The 19,635-nt window shown below is 43.9% G+C and overlaps 1 protein-coding gene across 1 annotated transcript; it reads right to left on the bottom strand.

Annotated features, from left to right (window-relative positions):
* Positions 1 to 601: 601 nt before the first annotated feature.
* On the bottom strand, positions 602 to 19,397 carry LOC142467655 (uncharacterized). Its single transcript, XM_075573599.1, has 4 exons — positions 19,223 to 19,397; positions 14,600 to 14,677; positions 13,592 to 14,234; positions 602 to 641 (listed from the first exon to the last, which is right to left on the bottom strand). The coding sequence occupies exons 1-4, from the start codon at positions 19,395 to 19,397 to the stop codon at positions 602 to 604; spliced, it is 936 nt and encodes a 311-aa protein (XP_075429714.1).
* Positions 19,398 to 19,635: the final 238 nt, after the last annotated feature.

The raw sequence follows: 19,635 nt of genomic DNA, 5'->3' as shown, positions 1-19,635 counted from the left end.
GGCTATTACTGAACTTAATTTGCCAAAAATTTTGTAGGGTCCAAAGAACCTGGGACCAACTTTGGATGAAGGCATGGAGAAGAAGCAGCTCAGTGAGACCCTGCCCCTGGAACTGAGTTTGAAGCAGGGGAACCTGGTTCAATTCCCATGTTGGCTCCTTGTGACCTTGGGCAAGTCACTTTATCTCCCTGTGCCTTAGGCACCAAAAACATAGATTGCAAGTTCTACAGGGCAGGGACTGTGTCTGCAAAATGTCTCTGTAAATCACTACGTAAAACTAGCACGCTATACAAGAACAAACTATAATTATTAGTATTATTTTTTAGGTGGATATTTTTCATAGACAGCCAGACTTGGTCCATACTTGAAATGGAGGTGATGGCTGTCTACTTTTGTTTGCTAGGTTTCCTGCCAAAAAGACACTTTAAGCAGGTTGGTATGGATCCTTTTCCAGAACGCCTGAATTTCTCGGAACCGGTCATCAACTGCAAAAACTCCAGAGGGAAAGGCAGAAGAGGAAAGGACAGAAGGGTCATACTCGTTCACACAAAAAAAGGGGGACACCAGTGTGGAATCGTGCTTTAGTGAGTTGCAGTAAAATTCAGCCAATGGAAGCAGCTCTACCCAGTTGTCCTATACTTCTGACACAAAACAGTGCACAAACTGTTCTAAGGACTAAATGGTCCTTTCCATAAGTCTGTTGGACTGGGGATTGGAGGATGAGGAGAAGGGGAGGGATATTCAATTTTTAGAAATAAAATTTGGACACATGATTGGAGTCTATGGGCCTCATGCAGTAAGCGTTGATAAGGGAATTATCGCCATTTTATAGGCAAAATTGGGTTTGAGATTCAGTAAGCGCCGATAAGTGCTTGATTTCGCCAGGTTTCGGAGCCGATTATTTTGTTATGGCCATTCGCCTGCCGATAAGCCTGTTTTCGCCACTGATCGCCACTTTTTTAAATCGGCTGGATTCAACAAAAAAAAACAGCTTATCGGGGCTGATCGGCACTACGAAATTGAGATGTTATGGCCAATTTCTCCCGCCAACTAAAGTTGGTAGTTTGGAGGGGAGAACGATCGCTAAGGCTGCCGGAACGGCACTTAGAAAAAAAAAAACTTCTGTACATCAATGGAGTCAATGGAGCGGGGACGTACTGCACCGACATACTTTATTCGAGCAAATACCCAGTATGTACCTGGCAGATACCTGGAATGCGCCGCTCCTCACCTCTGACAAGCCCTGTTGTGTTTGCCTTCCCAGCCTGGGTTCATGCCTGGCTGACGGGCGGCTGATCTGTTAAATGATAATGATTAGGATTTAATAGGCTGCAATGCTTCGCGTGTCTACCAGATGGCATAAATTCATGAATTGTAATGCAGTATATATATATATATACTGTGCAGTATTGCAGCCAGCGGGAATAAAATGCTTCAATCCCTGCTTGGAAAATACCTCAATGCAATCGGGCAGAAAACAGTCACAAACCTCAATAAACCCGGGTATACCCGAATTCGTGGGACTAGCCCAGCTCGAATAAAGTGTGTCGCCAGTGTATAACAGTATAGTACTGTTTACGTTTCATTGCTCACAATACAAACGTCATTTGCATTACAGTGTGGGGGCATTCCCTGCATTGTGTCACAGCTGACGTGTATTATTTGCATAACATTATACTTTTACATGTTTGCAGCATTTGCGGGTCACATTACTCATCATGTGATGATGTGCCAAGGGAAAATACTATACTCAACTCTTAAAGGAGAACCTCACATCATATCACACATTTTACTGAACTGAGCGACAATTATTTACATGATGTTACACATGTCACACATGTCACACATACACCGTATATTCATGTTCCTTTACATTACACAATGCTTGTAATGTGACACGCATCTTTAAACGTTCATGTACATCTGTCTTCTCATGTTTACATCTAGTTTTGGGTCCTCCCTATTTTCATGACGTCACTTATTGGACGCTCAATCACATTGCATGTTTACATTGTAACCGTAGCATTACAAGCACTTCAACCTAACTTATACACACATGTACAGTAATTCAGCATTGGGACACCTTGTAAACTCATTCTATAGCAACTATCCTCATTACACAAATGCATGCATATGCACACGACTATTCATTGTTGTCAACATGTCACAATAACATGCCTAATTACACATGTTACACAAAACTTTTCCCACGTCAATCTCAGCCTTTTTGCCTAATTACATGACTGACTGTTGCGTTCACAAGTGTTACATGCATTGCACATGCAACTATTTATTTGCAAGCAATGTTTCTACAAAGGTTCACGTCACATCATTGCCAAATATCATCATTCCCTGCAGAATACACACAACAAATACTTCTAACAAGAACTGCACACAGCTTGCCACAGAAGTACTTTATTATGTTAATGTAACACCTTGCATTTTACTATGTCACCTGACATCATCACATACCTATTTAAAGGACGCCCATTACCTGCTCATTCACAGCTACTCATTTCAAAATGTTGAGATTGTTTAGGAGACGGAGGAACATTCTTTTCTATGACATGCTTGATGATGAAGAGAATCATATAGGGCAAGGGAGGGACACACCGAGGGACAGTGACAGGGACAGTCACGCGGATACGACAGGGACAGGGAGAGGGACAGGCCGAGGGACAGGTAGAGGGACAGGAGATCAGAGGAGAAGACAGAGGAGACAAGTTGTGCCTCGTCCGCGTCTGTACAGGGAGAGAACCCTGTTAGATGGGATGAGTGAGGAGGAGATTGTAAGTCGCTATCGTTTGAGTTCAGCAGCAATCTTGTCTCTTTATCAGGAGATAAGGGGAGATTTAGATTTTTTCACAGCCAGAGGTCGTGCAGTCCCTGGGCTTGTTAAAATGCTGTGCTCATTACATTATCTTGCTTCCGCGTCATACCAGACAACTGTGGGCATAGTGGGCGGGGTCTCGCAATCTACATTCTCGCGGGCCTTGACCCAGTTTCTCTATGCACTCAATAGACGCGCTAGGAATTATATTCATTTTCCTACAGAGGCGACAGAGTGGCTGGAAGTCAGGACTGGCTTTTATAATATAGCAGGGATACCATGTGTGCTGGGTGCAATCGATTGCACACATGTTGCTTTGATTGCACCTAGTCACAGTGAGCATGTGTACCGCAATCGTAAGCACTACCATTCACTCAATGTACAGGTGGTATGTGATGCGACGATGAGGATAATGCATGTGGTACCCAAATTCCCTGGTTCCAGTCACGATTCCTCCATCCTGAGGAACTCTTCAGTCTTCCATGCGTTCGAAGAGGGACATTTTGAACATGGTTGGCTGCTGGGTGAGTACACATTTACATGTTATAACACAAAACACATTTTTATTTAGGAATGTTGGCATTGTACAATTTGATCACTAATGTCAGCTTATGTGTGCTCCATTCATTATAGGTGACTCAGGATACGGAATTAGGCCGTGGCTCTTGACTCCGGTGCTAAACCCTCAAACTGAAGCAGAGGACAGGTACAATGCAGCCCATATATCTACAAGATCTGTTATAGAGAGGACATTTGACCTACTCAAGACCAGATTTAGGTGTCTGGACAGAACTGGTGGGGCTCTTCTATACAAGCCTCAAAAAGTGTCTGATATTATCCTTGCCTGTAGCAATTTGCACAATGTTGCACTCAGGCACAATGTACAGTCAGACCTAGCTGAGCCTGTGGTAGACGAGCATCCCACCCATGTAGCTGCTGAAAATGAACAAACAGCCAGTGGTGGCCAGACACGCCAGAATCTCATCAATTCATTTTTTTCTTGTAAGTAAAAACATATATGTTCCAAGTTCTACTTTTATACTTACATTATGTTATCTTAACAATAATGTTTTTTTATATACCCTTCTGGTAGGACACAGATGAATATGGGTTGCACACCTTTCTTCTCTCTGCTGTGTGCACAAAGGGATGTGGCACCGGTATGTTATTGTTGCACAGGTTATATAATCCCTCTTCAATTTTACTTTAGTTGTGTGTATGTGAATACAACTGGGGTAACAAAGCACTAATATTGTAGCATTGTGTTGTTCCTTATGCTAACACAATACACATATTATGCCCATACTCATTCATGCTTCTAGTATGCTTACATACAATGTTATTGGTGCAGTGTAACATGTACATCCATATGATGTGTACACCAGCCTGATTTACAGTTTGAATGTCATGAAATATACATGGTGTTGCACATTTAACACCAAATACACACTTTGCTGTGTTGTTTACGGTACTGAAGATGGCATGTCAATGTTTGCAATTTATATATTGTTCCTTTGCATTATAGGTATATCTCCAGTATGACTGATCATGGTATGTATATTTGCTGACATCTCTCCTAAGATGTGCCTACCTCAATCTTCCTATAATTATTTGAAGTCAAAACCCAACATATTGGTTTTAACACAAATGTAACATACATGTACTTTCTGTATCATGTATATGCATTTAGCTACTCTTGAGCTTTCATGTGCATTGTATTAGAAAATGATTACTCACATTTCATCACATTTTATGTATGTTTCCTTATAAATTCCATTAATGTAATATAGATGTGTTTGGAGACAAGGGGATAACTGTACTTATTTGTTTACTTACGGGAGCTCATTCATCACGGATGAAATTGACTGATCCTAACACTCCATGCATGAATGCCTGTAATCACAACAATGCGTACTACATCTTATATTTAGCAATGTAGGTGTTTTTTAATGCTAGGAATTAATAGTCAACATTAATTTACATTTGTGACATGTGTATGTATAAGTCACACGTGTGTGGATGTGTCCTACATGTACCAAGTGTAAAACTGTTAACAGAAAACACAATTTTGTTGCAAATGTTACTGTCATTTAGCATTTCTAATTTACCAATATGACAATGTTGGTAATATTTTTGCAATATAAATCACGTCACTTCATCATTATCATGATGATAATTATCAAGTATTCTCACAATTGTAACGTCAATCACGTGCACATTAGCATAGACACACTTTTTAAGACAACTGTTTGTGTCTGTATCAATTTGTGTAGGATCCATGTATAACACCGACAAATGATAACACCAGCTTTATTATGGTAGCTTATATCATCATATTGACTATACTATGTATTTTTAGAACGTTTAATAAACACAGTAAACTATAGTTAGTTAGGTTAATGAAATATACACAGAAACGTACTTCATTACATGATGTTGATGTCATATTCAGAACATCATGCATTGTAGGGGACCACAACATCTGGCCAATAACATTATTTGCTACAGTCCCAAACCATTTTATCAACATACCCATGTAACAAGAGATTTTTAACAAGAAATGGCTAGTTGGTTGTAAGTGTCCTTTACATTGGGAGAAGGAGTGGCTCAGTGAGTAAAGACACACACTGGCACTGAGATTTTGAAGCAGGGGAGTCTGGTTCAATTCCCGGTGTCGGCTCCTTGTGACCTTGGGCAAGTCACTTTATCTCCCTGTGCCTCAGGCGGCAAAAAATAAATTGTAAGTTCCACGGGCCAGGGACCTCAGCCTGAAAAATGTGTCTGTAAAGCGCTGTGTACAACTAGCAGCGCTAAACATGAACATGCTCATATTATAATTATTATTATTATTATTATTATTATTGTTACATAGTTTCGACAGTCATACGTTCCATTACACAATAGAATTCACAAATGTGTTAGCAGAGTGGGAATGGTTGTTATATATAAAACACACCATGCCATAAAATGATAGTAGTCATTAAAGAACACTCAATAAAAATTCATGAGGCACTATTTTGCAACATCATTATGTTAATTAAGTGCTTATGCAATATAGGCATAAGGGTATCACATTTTTAATTGTTTGTTAATAAGCGCTGCAAGCAATATAAAATTAGTTCCATATGTAGTATAGTAGTCGGTGGCTCCTCCTCACAATCATCTCATATAAAGGTAGACTCTTCTGAAATCATACATTGATCCGATTGTATCTTCCCCGACATCTCTGAAATACAGCAAACACATGATGGTCAAATATGGCACCTTACTATATATGTATCCGTGACAACGCATTACACAGCTCTATATGATTGTGTACATACACACGTCACTCACTTATATGTTAGAAGTACAAGTGTACATCAGTATGTAATGTTTCTTTAAATTTGTAGCAGGCATAACTATGTATATGATGTGAACGTTGCCTGTATACTGAAAAATGTGCGCGCACATCTTAGTGTGCGCACGCACTTCAGGCTTGGCTGCACTAACTGTTAGCGCATGCGCAAAACAAAGCGTACGTTGTGCGTTCAATACATCTTGAAAATACCATTAAACATAAAATCTTTATTTCAAATACAATGAATACGAAACTACATTCGTTCTAAACGAGTACATCTGTATTCTTTTTAAACAGACGTGTTTGGACAGAAAGGACGGCCGATAACACAATGCGCAAATGCAATACGTGTGACGTCATGTTAAACCAGCGTGAAACGCACGCTAACACTCCTCCCACTCAATTAACATTCGGCTAACGCCCAGTTGACGCCTACAAACACTGAGCCGCACACATGACACACTGCAGTTACCGTTACTATAACAAAACATGACAGCCAATAGGCTTTGAGGCGCGCACGTCGCTTGGGGGCGGGACTTACATCCATAATCCTTTTTAAGGACGCCTTGGGCCATGACAAGGGGCCCACGTCATACGTGGTGGACCCGCTTTTAAATGTTGCATGATAACAAAACAGGTATGTGTTAGAGTTATGTTAAAATGTTGCTAATATGGTTAAAGGGATAGGAAAGTACGTATATTTATTCCGTCAGCAATGTGTACTACTCTTTCAGGTTATACTATATTGTATTCGGCAACAATTTCTTTGTGATCGCTACATGTTATGCAGTCTGCAATGTTACGCTGTATCCACGCATTGAAAGTGAAAATGGTGGTTAAAAAAAAAAAAAAAAAAACATTTAAACGCACAGTCAACGCATAACGGTTGTTATATTTACCATTCTTCTAGAATTAACTCATCGTCTGGCTGCAACTGGTCGCTCCAGAAATGCAAGGCATTTTCATCCACGCTTGACCCACCCGCTGAATCCAGTATGACACACATCTCCTCCATGAAGCGCTCATAGGAATCGCCACTGCTTTCTTCAAACAATTGGTCGGGAGGTAGGTTCATTTCTTCGGGTTCCCATTCCAATGCATTTTCAGCTGAAAGGCTTGGTACATAATCATAGTACTTTTGTTCTTGTACAATGTGGGTTTCAGGAATGGAGGGTGCAGATATTGCAGCAGGTATCGATTCACACGGAACAGTAGTAGCGGATCCATTGCTATTGGCATTAGGAATAAATATGCCTTTCACAACAATATATGTGCCCTCTTTCAGGGTAAAATGCTTTTCCTTTGCAATCTTCCAGAAACCATAGGTGTGTTCTAGCTTATCCTGCACACGTTCAAAAAAGTCATTAGTTGATAAAGTGAATCTTATTGATGAATTAAAATTCCGCGCATGCCTACGGTCTTGGTAATAAGGATATTTTGCTCGAATCAAATCATAGATTTGGCGTGTGCTCGCTTTGTGTCCGCGACTGTTCAAAATTGCTTCTGAAACCATGTACTTATAACCTAAGAGTGGATTCATATTGTTAACGAATTCATCAGCCATGTCAGAGTAGCACAAAAGATGTGTGCAGTTCTGTGTTCTTTGCTCATCAAAATGATTCTGCTCAATGGCTAACAAATTCCTGTGTTTCGTTTTCAAGGTCAACAAAAGTAACTACTTTTACTCCTTATTTCAAACGCCAATTGGATGTGTCCTTTTAATTGGTTTAACTTTTGTGGTTAGTGATAGGCGAATGTGGGAAAAACATGTATCATTTTTTTATCTCGTTTGTGAAAACATTCCTACACTTTTATTTCAGTAACATTGAGTTTTCTTGAAAAATAACAAAGAGCACTGTGTGAAAATAGTGCTTAGACAGCCATATCAGTAAATACACACACCTGCAAAATGAAATGTTTTTTTCCCACATACATTTCTGTGTGTATTTGAAAGTCTGGTTAACTACCTGTCTGCATGAATTTAAATACGTGTGTATCTATATATATATATATAAATATATCTCTCTCATAAATATATATATATATATATAAAGTGTATATTGTACTATATGTATAGTGTGTGTGTGTGTGTGTGTGTATATATATATATGTATGTATATATATGTATATACAGTGTTCGACAAATCACCCAAAAATCTACTCGCCCAACCAAAAAATCTACTTGCCACCTAGTCCCGCCCCCAACCCCGCCCCTAGTCCCGCCCCCAACCCTAGTCCCGCCCCCAACCCCGCTTTAAAATAAAATATATAAATAAAATACATTTAATAAATTCCTAGTCAGAACAACATTCATTTTTGACATAAATGTATTTATTGTATTACATTATACTACAATTAGGCCTTGTTACGTGTGTGTGTGAGTAAATTTCAGATCTAGAAATAAAAGCCAGATGTGAATGACTAGTTTCCTGAACCTCTTAACCAGTGTCTGGAAGCCCCCGCTTCACAATATCTAAAGCAGTAATCCCGCCTGGGATCTTACCTGATCCGCAGTCCCTCAATGTCCAGGTACCTCATTCCCGCAATGTTACACATTGGAGGGGATGTGTTCCCTACCTGTCTTCTGGGTTAGGGGGGGATTCCGATATCTTCCGTGTGAAGCTTGAGTCAGATCTGCAAGACAGCAGTATAGGTTATTTCGGTGTAGTATAGGGCAAGTAAGATATATAGGGTTAATAAGCGATCCAGAGTGTGGGGGGGTTAGAGAGAAAGAGGGAGAGAGAGAGTGGGGGGGAGAGAGAGAGAGTGTGTGGTGGGGGGGAGAGAGAGAGAGTGTGTGGGGGGGAGAGAGAGAGAGTGTGGGGGGGGGGAGAGAGAGAGAGAGTGTGTGGGGGGGAGAGAGAGAGAGTGTGGGGGGGGGAGAGAGAGAGAGTGTGGGGGGGGGGAGAGAGAGAGAGTGTGGGGGGGGGGAGAGAGAGAGAGTGTGGGGGGAGGAGAGAGAGAGTGTGGGGGGAGAGAGAGAGAGTGGGGGGGAGAAAGAGAGAGTGGGGGGAGAGAGAAGAGAGAGAGAGAGTGGGGGCAGAGAGAGAGAGAGAGACTGGGGGCAGAGAGAGAGAGAGAGTGGTGGCAGAGAGAGAGAGAGTGGGGGGGGAGAGAGAGAGAGAGTGGGGGAGAGAGAGAGAGAGAGTGGGGGAGAGAGAGAGAGAGTGGGGGGAGAGAGAGAGTGGGGGGCGAGAGAGAGAGAGAGTGGGGGGAGAGAGAGTGGGGGAGAGAGAGAGAGAGTGAGAGTGGGGGGAGAGAGAGAGTGGGGGGGGAGAGAGAGAGTGGGGGGGGAGAGAGAGAGTGGGGGGAGAGAGGGAGAGTGTGGGGGGGAGAGAGAGAGTGGGGGGGAGAGAGAGAGAGTGTGGGGGGGAGAGAGAGAGAGTGAGGGGGAGAGAGAGAGGAGAGAGAGAGAGGGGAGAGAGAGTGGGGGCAGAGAGAGAGAGAGAGTGGGAGGGGAGAGAGAGAGTGGGGGGGGAGAGAGAGAGAGTGGGGGGGGGAGAGAGAGAGAGTGGGAGGTAGGGGAGAGAGTGAGTGGGGGGAGAGAGAGAGAGTGAGTGGGGGGAGAGAGAGAGAGAGTGGGGGGAGAGAGAGAGAGAGTGGGGGGAGAGAGAGAGAGAGTGGGGGGAGAGAGAGAGAGTGGGGGGAGAGAGAGAGAGTGGGGGGAGAGAGAGAGAGAGTGGGGGGAGAGAGAGAGAGTGGGGGGAGAGAGAGAGAGTGGGGGGAGAGAGAGAGAGTGGGGGGAGAGAGAGAGAGAGTGGGGGAGAGAGAGAGAGAGTGGGGGGAGAGAGAGAGTGGGGGGAGAGAGAGAGTGGGGGGAGAGAGAGAGAGTGGGGGAGAGAGAGAGTGGGGGGAGAGAGAGAGTCGGGGGAGAGAGAGAGAGTGGGGGGAGAGAGAGAGAGTGGGGGGAGAGAGAGAGAGTGGGGGGGAGAGAGAGAGTGGGGGAGAGAGAGAGTGGGGGGAGAGAGAGAGAGTGGGGGGAGAGAGAGAGAGAGTGGGGGGAGAGAGAGAGAGAGAGTGGGGGGAGAGAGAGGGGGGAGAGAGAGGGTGTGGGGGAGAGAGAGAGGGTGTGGGGGAGAGAGAGAGGGTGTGGGGGAGAGAGAGGGTGTGGGGGAGAGAGAGGGTGTGGGGGAGAGAGAGGGTGTGGGGGAGAGAGAGAGGGTGTGGGGGAGAGAGAGAGGGTGTGGGGGAGAGAGAGAGGGTGTGGGGGAGAGAGAGAGGGTGTGGGGGAGAGAGAGAGGGTGTGGGGGGAGAGAGAGGGTGTGGGGGGGAGAGAGAGGGTGTGGGGGAGAGAGAGGGTGTGGGGGAAAGAGAGAGTGTGGGGGAAAGAGAGACACAGAGGGGAGAAACGGTGGGTGACACACAGAGGGTGGGTGATACACAGAGAGGGTGACTGACTGGGGGGGGTGACTGACTGGGGGGCGGGTGACTGACTGGGGGGGGTGACTGACTGGGGGGGGTGACTGACTGGGGGGGGGGTGACTGACTGGGGGGGGTGACTGACGGGGGGGGGGGTGACTGACTGGGGGGGGGTGACTGACTGGGGGGGGGTGACTGACTGGGGGGGTGGTGACTGATGGGGGGGGGGTGGTGACTGACTGGGGGGGTGGTGACTGACTGGGGGGGTGGTGACTGACTGGGGGGGTGGTGACTGATTGGGGGGGTGGTGACTGATTGGGGGGGTACCTCTGGTGTCACACACATACACATGCTCCCATACACACATACACTTGCTCCCATACACATGCTCCCATACACATACACTTGCTCCCATACACTTGCTCCCATACACTTGCTCCCATACACATACACACATACACATGCTCCCATACACATACACATGCTCCCATACACATACACACATACACTTGCTCACATACACTTGCTCCCATACACTTGCTCACACACACACACACGGGGGGGGGGAAGGAAAGGCCACGACCAGCACCACCACCACGCTCCTCCCCCACCCACCCCCCGCTCGTGGGGGGGGGGGCAGGCCGACACCCCCCCCCCCCCATACCTCACGCGGGCATATTGGAAGCTTTGGGGAGGCAGGGTGGGTGGGAGGCACGTGGCGAGGTATCCCCCAGGGGACAGTCAGCCCCGCAGTGGCCGCCACTACCCTGCTCTTCTCGCCGGCATGTCTTCACAGTGCACGGCCAAGCAGCTTTGCAGACTGCTTCTTCCCCCCAGCCCGCGGCGGCATGAAGCTAGCTGGCGGTGAGGCGCAAGCAGTGGGGACCTCCCGCCCGGGGCAGCGATCGGTGGATCGAGGGGGAAGGGGACAGGAGCAGGGGACAGAAGGAGGGGAAGGGGACAGGAGCAGGGGACAGGCGGAGGGGAAGGGGACAGGAGCAGGGGACAGGAGGAGGGGAAGGGGACAGGAGCAGGGGACAGGAGGAGGGGAAGGGGACAGGTAGCAGGGGAATGGAGGAGGGGAAGGGGACAGGAGCAGAAGAAGGGGACAGGAGGAGGGGAAGGGGACAGGAGCAGGGGACGGGGACAGGAGGAGGGGACAGGAGAGCTGCCGCGGTGGGGAGTAGGGAGCCATGTAGGGACCAGGGGGATCGCAGGGAAGGAGCAGAGGGGCCGCAGCATGGCGTGTACTTACTCTTGATGTCCGGGCAGAAAGAATGGCTGCTCGTTGGGGGCGGGCTCATATAGAGCCTGGCCGCGCGCCCACAAATCCTGGGAGCGCGCACCAAACAGCAGTCAGGTAGGGAGTTTTTTTTTTTTTGTTTTTTTTAAGCGCGAGCAGGGAAATTTCAGCGCGAACGGGGGAAATTTAAAAAAAAAACACGTGTGCTGCTTGGGCCAATGTTTACTCGCCTGGGTGTTAAATCCACCCGCCCCGGGCGAGTAAATGTATAGGATTGTCGAACACTGTATATATATATATATATATATATATATATATATATATATATATATATATATATATATATATATATGTATATATATATATATATATATATATATATATGTGTATGTATATATATATGTGTATGTATATATATATATATATATATATATATATATATATATATATATATATATATATTTATATATATATTTAGTTATTTTTTTTATATTGCAGGAGTACACACAACATATTGATGGCAGTAAGTAGGCCTTGTATGAAACCTATTTAAATGGTGATAAACATGAGTGAATTAAGTAATAAACATTTGTTTGCACCCAATAATGTTAGAGGCTCACACTTAGTATAGTTGTCAAACATTAGGCCTGTATTATTAAATTAGTGTGTTTTCACAAGGAAGCATGAAGTGTATGTTTTTTGTAAATACATCTATACCAGTTTAGATAGTACTATATATACACACACACACACACACACACACACACACACACACACACACACACACACACACACACACACACACACACACACACACACACACACACACACACACACACACACACACACACACACACACACACAGTGTGTGTCTGTGTGTGTGTGTGTGTGTGTGTGCATATATCAATACATACTACATATATATTAGTATAAATTCAGAGATGTTCTTGAAACAAGAACACATAAATGATTAAAGGACAACATTACAATGGCCACCAAAGGTAAGTAATATTTAACACAAAATCCTGCTGTACACGTACAAGAAAGATGTTTGCAGTTAAATAGGTGCTTTTATAATTGCATGAAAATAATATGCACATGCAATGATTACATCAATTAACACACCCAAATGCAATGTTTTGCTGCAAAGTCAATGGCAGCTTCTCTAAACTTAGCAACTGGCTCCTGGTGGACCATTACTGAACAGACGATTAATACATCAATATTTATAACACTATTCATTAATTAGGAGTGTTAACATTTCCAATACTTCACGTGTACAAGAACATACTTGAAAGTTTGGAAACAACACAGTCTTCAGCATACATACAATAGTAATTAGATAATCTGAAGTCAACAAAACAAGGCCAAAGACATATTTTGTGAATTATAAAATTTATTTATTTTATTCCTTTTGCGAGCGAGTAACAGGCCTGCTTGTTGTCTCTTGAATTTTCCTTTTTTTTTGCCACCAACTTTAGCCACACCAGAGCCACTTTGAGTGGCCTCTGGCACTTCACGGGCAGGGCTTGTGGCCAGTGACTCACCTACAGGGCTTTTGGGCAGTGATTCACCTACAGGGCTTTTGGGCAGTGACTCACCTACAGGGCTTTTGGGTAGTGACTGTTCACCTACAGGGCTTGTGGCCAGTGACTCACCTACAGGGCTTTTGGGCAGTGATTCACCTACAGGGCTTTTGGGCAGTGATTCACCTACAGGGCTTTTGGGCAGCGATTCACCTACAGGGCTTTTGGGCAGTGACTCACCTACAGGGCTTTTGGGTAGTGACTGTTCACGGACAGGGCTTGTGCCCACTGACACATGTGAGCAAGTTGGTAGACACTGCACAAATGATGGTTGGTCTGTTTCATGTGTGTCTTTTGTTGTTTTTGACCAAAAACTGGTCAGTAGTAACTGCTTGTGTTTTCTTTTTGTGGCCTCCTTTGTAGGTGTCAGCTGCTGAATTTGTACAGATGGCAGCGGTAGGATGTCGACATTCGGGCCTGGTGAATGAAGATCAGATGAATGTGGTGAAAACTGCCCAGCATGTAAGGATCCTGCCTGTGACGTGTTGATGTTGAATTGTGGTACATTAGTCATTCTCCAGTAATTAGCTTGTGTTTGCTGAACAACTAATGCTTCGAATGAGGTGTTGATTTTTTGCAACTGTTTAGGCACTTCAATGAAGACTCTGTGGAGATGTGCCAATTGTGAAACTGTTTCTTCCTGCAGTGCAATCATCCTTTCCAGCACTGTCATCAGGTCAGAATGGCGACGATTTTCTGCTTCCACAATTTTTCCCTCAGAAGCTACAATTGCATCATATGTGGTATTTGCTGGACGATTTGGCGGTAAAACAGTTTCAATTGGAACCTCTTCATGGTCACTTGCTTGTATTTGTGTGTCTATGGCGGCGGCGGCATCATCATCATCATCATCATCATAATCCTCTTCATCATGTTCTACAAATAAATGTACACATTATTAAATGGCATGTTAATCTCTGCTGTGTTACTATGTAATTCTACTGTGTCATAAGTAACAACTAACATGTTTCCATACGTTTTATAACCTCACATTAAAAACTACTTTGACTTAAGAATAATGTTTGGACTCAGTATGAAATATGAGTGAATGAAAACTTGCTGTAAACTCACAACTCCTACATGATAGTTAACATCACTAACACAATACATGTTGCCTTACACTTCATTTTCACTGACACTAAGTAATCCTATTTAAAGAATATGTGCAAAACAAATAATGAACATGACAACATAACATATAGAAGAGCACATATTATATGGCCACCAACTGATACACTCACCTTCTAGGTGTGTTGAGCTGGCTGACCCAGGTGAAGACACTTGTTCAGTCTCAGGTGACACATGTCCTTCAGGGGCAACTATATATAACAATAACATAAGTTTTACATTTACATGTGTAAATATTGAACAAACAGTTATTGTATGTTCTGTATTTATGAGTACCTAACAGCATCATTTCCTTAACCCAAAATGTGTGTGTGAAAGTGAACATAAATAGTTGTAATAACAATGTACATGCCTGTGTACTTAGAACTTTTGAGTTCCCTAACATAAAACATACTATGTTCCTGCAGTAATGCGTGAGGATAAATAGATCAAATTTGTACATAAAAATCATATGTTGTGTAGTGATATCAGTATCATAATGTACATAACTATCATGAGATGACCATTCACAATGGTTATCATGAAGGTGGTCATATTGCAAAAAGTGTTGTTTTTGGTAGAGGATATGTGTGGTACATTAATATAAGATGTGGCACACATGAATGTGGCTGTGACTAAACAAGACAACACATGCAGTGTGTGATAATGTGTCGTTGATAGTAGTAGTTCAACTATAGATATGAGTGAACTAATGTGTGACGTACGCTTTGATAAGTAATGAGTTGTTGGGGCATTTAGTAGCTAAAGTGAAGCTTTCAAATGAGTGTGATTAACTTCAGTTGTGCTAATCAGGTTGTAAGAACGGTATTCCCTTCCCCAAAAAGCCTAATCAGCCACACCTTTCAATTACTTGAAACAGGTGAAAATGGTGTGAACTAAGTTGACCCTAAAATGAGGCTGTAATTAGTGTGTGTGCTGAACCCCACCCCCTCTGTTGAAGTGTATGCTGTGATGAGATATTAATTGCAGCTGCTTTAACACAATGGTAGATGACCTAAATAGTCGTGTGCAGTTTTTAAGTTATGAAAACAATGACATAACATATGATACGTGTGCCTCATTATGCTGTCTGTATATGACTTAAAGCAAAAATGGACCTTTTCATAAACAACTATAGATGTGTTAGTGCAAGTGATGTTTGTAGGCCGTTGCATGCAATATATTTGATGCATGCTTAAAATAGGCAGTAATGTCATGTTTGTCGGAGTAAAATAAATAAAATACACAATAATATTATACATATTTATGTTCTATACCTGTAGCTAGTAATAATTTCTCATTAACATGTGTTACACATGTGTACTACCCTGTTGTTCCCCATCTTCGGCCACCATCAATTGCTTCCACTGCAGCAATGCATTTTGGGAATTCACATGTAAATGAGCACACAATGGCACGTGCTATATTAGTTACTGCTTTTAGTAGGACTACAACATATATGTCTATTTTGAGATATATATATATACAGAATCAGACATATACATATATAGATGCAGGTATGCTTATATTGTGAAGACAGTATAAAAAGCAGTGTAAATATGCAAAATAACTGTAAGCAACGACACGCCTAGTACATTAATATTTCTCACCTGGTGGAAATTGTGAGGGATAAATTCCTATATCACGGTCACCAGGTAAGCCTTCCACGACGACGGGAAGTAATTTTGCCCGAAGCAGCTCCTCCAATGGACTTAATATGAGACGTTGTGGTGTCGGCCCACCTCCAGTGCCAGTAGCATGCACGCGTTGGTGTTGTATTTTCTTTTTCAATTTGGACCTAATATCATCAAATCTCTTGTGACAATTCCGCTTGTCCCTCACATGATTCCCACACGCATTGACACCAATGACTATTGTGTCCCACATTTCTTTTCTGCTTGCTGAACTTGTCCGCCCTTGAAAAACATATAAAATATATGAGGTAAATTAATAATAATAGAAGCACCAGTTTCCTACACTGCTAGCTGTTCCAAGAGATAGCAAACATGCTGTTTTAGGTGTAATATGTGAAGCACATGAGCATTCACTACTAAACCTATACATGTAAGCAAGGTTGCATTCATATTGTATGCAGTTATGGCAAATTGACCGCCTGTGATTAGTTGTCCTTGTAAGGCATGATAAAAAGCTGTGTTTCCAGACTAATTAACATAGAAAGATATTCTGAACCCATATTTGCATACTGTATGAACAAAACTCAGATGACCTAGGATCACATGTATTTGAATAATACACTGGCGACACACTTTATTCGAGCTCGGCTAGTCCCACGAATTCGGGTATACCCGGGTGTATTGAGGTTTGTGACTGTTTTCTGCCCGAGTGCATTGGGTTATTTTCTAGGCAGGGATTGAAGCATTTTATTCCCTCTGGCTGCAATACTGCACAGTATATATATATATACTGCATTACAATTCATGAATTTATGCCATCTGGTAGACACGCGAAGCATTGCAGCCTATTAAATCCTAATCATTATCATTTAACAGATCAGCCGCCCGTCAGCCAGGCATGAACCCAGGCTGGGAAGGCAAACGCAACGGGGCTTGTCAGAGGTGAGGAGCGGCGCATTCCAGGTATCTGCCAGGTACATACTGGGTATTTGCTCGAATAAAGTGTGTCGGTGCAGTAAATGTAAAGGTACACTTACCTAGTAAATGTCCATATATACTGTCATAGTGCTCCAGAATGCCAGTGACAAGAGCTGTATTTTCCTGGTCATTGAAGCGAGGATTACGTGGCTTCTCCACACGTTTCTTCCGAGCAGGTTTAGGGTCAGAGCTTGGCTGGTGCTGACTGGACTCTCCTTCTTCCAATGGAAGAGACTCCAAAAGCTGCCCACCAGCAAGCACGCCACCACCATCCACCCCATCAGCAACTGCGCCACCAGCAGCACTCACAGCACCAGCACTCCCACTCCTAGCACCAGCACTCCCACTCCTAGCACCAGCACTCCCACTCCTAGCACCAGCACTCCCACTCCCAGCAACAGCACTCCCACTCCCAGCAACAACACTCCCACTCACAGCAACAGCACTCCCACTCACAGCAACAGCAATCCCACTCCCAGCAACAGCACTCCCACTCCCAGCAACAACACTCCCACTCCCAGCAACAGCACTCCCACTCCCAGCAACACCACTCGGTGCACCAGCAACATCACTCCCCTGAACAGTACGTTCACTCCGACGCGTACTTGCACGAGTAGCACTCCCACTCCCACCAGCATCACTCTTCCCACGCTTTGCGGGCATACTTCCAGCACTCACAAAAAACAGACAAGAAATGTACAGCCAATCACACGAAACACTTCCACATATAAAACAAGACAAAGATGTAAACAAAACAACAATGGACAAAGCTCACCCAATACACAACAAGTCTCTCCGTCAATATGCAAATGTTCAATCAGCCAGCTCTGTGCGTCTCTCTCTCTCTCACTCCCAACAACACAGAGAATGATTAGCAGTACACGTTGCCTTTAAATATGGCGCGCAATCCAATACATGCTTGTTTCGCCTGATTCAGCAAGATTTGTGATTGGGCAACCTATCAGCACCCCGCCACGCACGCCGATACACCTGTGTGTGATCGGCTAATCATCGTGAGAGTGGGCGGATTTGTTTTCGGGTTGATTTTGAATGTATTCGGCACTTACTGCATACGGAGAGGAAAAATCACCATTAACATGACTAATCGGTAAGCTTGCCGATTTCACTTAATCAACGCTTACTGCATGAGGCCCTATGTCTGCATCACTTCTATGAATGCGAAAGACTTATTTATAGAAGATCTCCAAAAGCTCAGAAGTCGTGGGTATCTTCTTGAGGGAAACAAAATGGGTTTGGTGAGTAAAATGGTTGACCACCACCAGTGTTGTGGTCATACTTCTAATGGAGGCAGTTCCACAATAAGGTCCATGGATAAATGGGTCCAAGGACAGATAGGAACAGGTAGAGGCTAGAGCAATCCACAGGGTAGTCTTCAAAGCATCTTAGTCAGATAGTGCAGGCTGCCACAAATTTGTTTACATCTACACAGTTCTCACACAACCAAAAGATGTGCTCCAGGAAGTCACAGGTCTTCCTCACCTCTGGATGATCAACCATCTTGGATTGGTGCCTGCATAGCAGCACGTCTCTTCCGAATTGTGTTGGGGAACAAAGAGTTAGGAAGAACATGTGGATGTTGACCTAGGATCTTTGGCGGAAAGAAATCACAAATTTTAACCAAGTGAAGAAAAGTGCCCATCTATTCTGACGCATCCTGTGTCTCCTTGCTTAATCAATGTACTCAATATTCTTGTGATCCGTAAGGATTGTGATGGGAGAAACTGTCCTCTGAGCAGGTGTCTCTATTCCTCATGGACAATTTTAATGGTTAACAGCTCCTGATTACCAACATCATAATTGCTCTCTGTGGCAGAGAATTGTTTAGAGAAGGCACTCCATGGGATGGAGTATCCCATGAAAATCTCTGAGTTGGAAGATAACTTTTTTTGGCCTCCAAGTCGTATACGTTTAACTCTTGCACGAAAGGTTGTGTCAGATATGGATGGATCAGCACTGGAACAGCGGTGGTTGGCAGAAGGAGTCAGGTAGGTTGTGATGGCAGAAGGAACAGTATAAAAATGCCCAGAGAATATTCCTTTAACTTCCCTGGGTGCTGGATTTTCTCTGATTTGTTATGGCAGTTTTTGGTAAAGTGACCTTTGAGCCCACAGTAAAGGCACAGACCTGTGGAATGTATCCTACTGTTCTCCTGCTCAGTTGTACTCCCCAACTGCATGGGTTCCTTAACTGGGAATGGAGCGGTTTGAGGAGGTTTGAAATGGAGAGATAGTTTAATAGTAGAAGTTCTAGGAATACAGACCCGGTTGATTTGCCGTTCTCGTACCCGGACATCCGACATCCACCCTGATACATAAGGCGATGAGTTCCTCCAGGTCCTTGGGGGTGTCTGGCAGATCAGTTAATTCTTCAAATGCTTAGAAAGCTTCTGCCTGAATTCTACCAACAGAGCTTCATTGTTCCATCGTGTCACAGCAGTGAGGGTATGTAATTCAATCACAAAATGGCCCACCATACGTGTTCCCTGATGAATGCAAGGAAGCAATAAGGAAACGGAAGGCACTCGACGTGGGGCATCA

The sequence above is a fragment of the Ascaphus truei genome, chromosome 16, assembly GCF_040206685.1.
Source record: "Ascaphus truei isolate aAscTru1 chromosome 16, aAscTru1.hap1, whole genome shotgun sequence".
Classification (NCBI taxonomy): Eukaryota; Metazoa; Chordata; class Amphibia; order Anura; family Ascaphidae; genus Ascaphus; species Ascaphus truei.
This window is presented reverse-complemented; position numbering and strand designations above follow the sequence as displayed.

Coding starts and splice junctions, on each gene's coding strand:
- LOC142467655 (XM_075573599.1), bottom strand. CDS start 19,397: ATGTCGGATGTCCGGGTACGAGAACGGCAAATCAACCGGGTCTGTATT. Junction 14,235..14,599: donor CAGCTCAACACACCTAGAAG/GTGAGTGTATCA, acceptor ATTTATTTGTAG/AACATGATGAAGAGGATTAT. Junction 642..13,591: donor CTACCAACTTGCTCACATGT/GTCAGTGGGCAC, acceptor GTTTTGTGTCAG/AAGTATAGGACAACTGGGTA.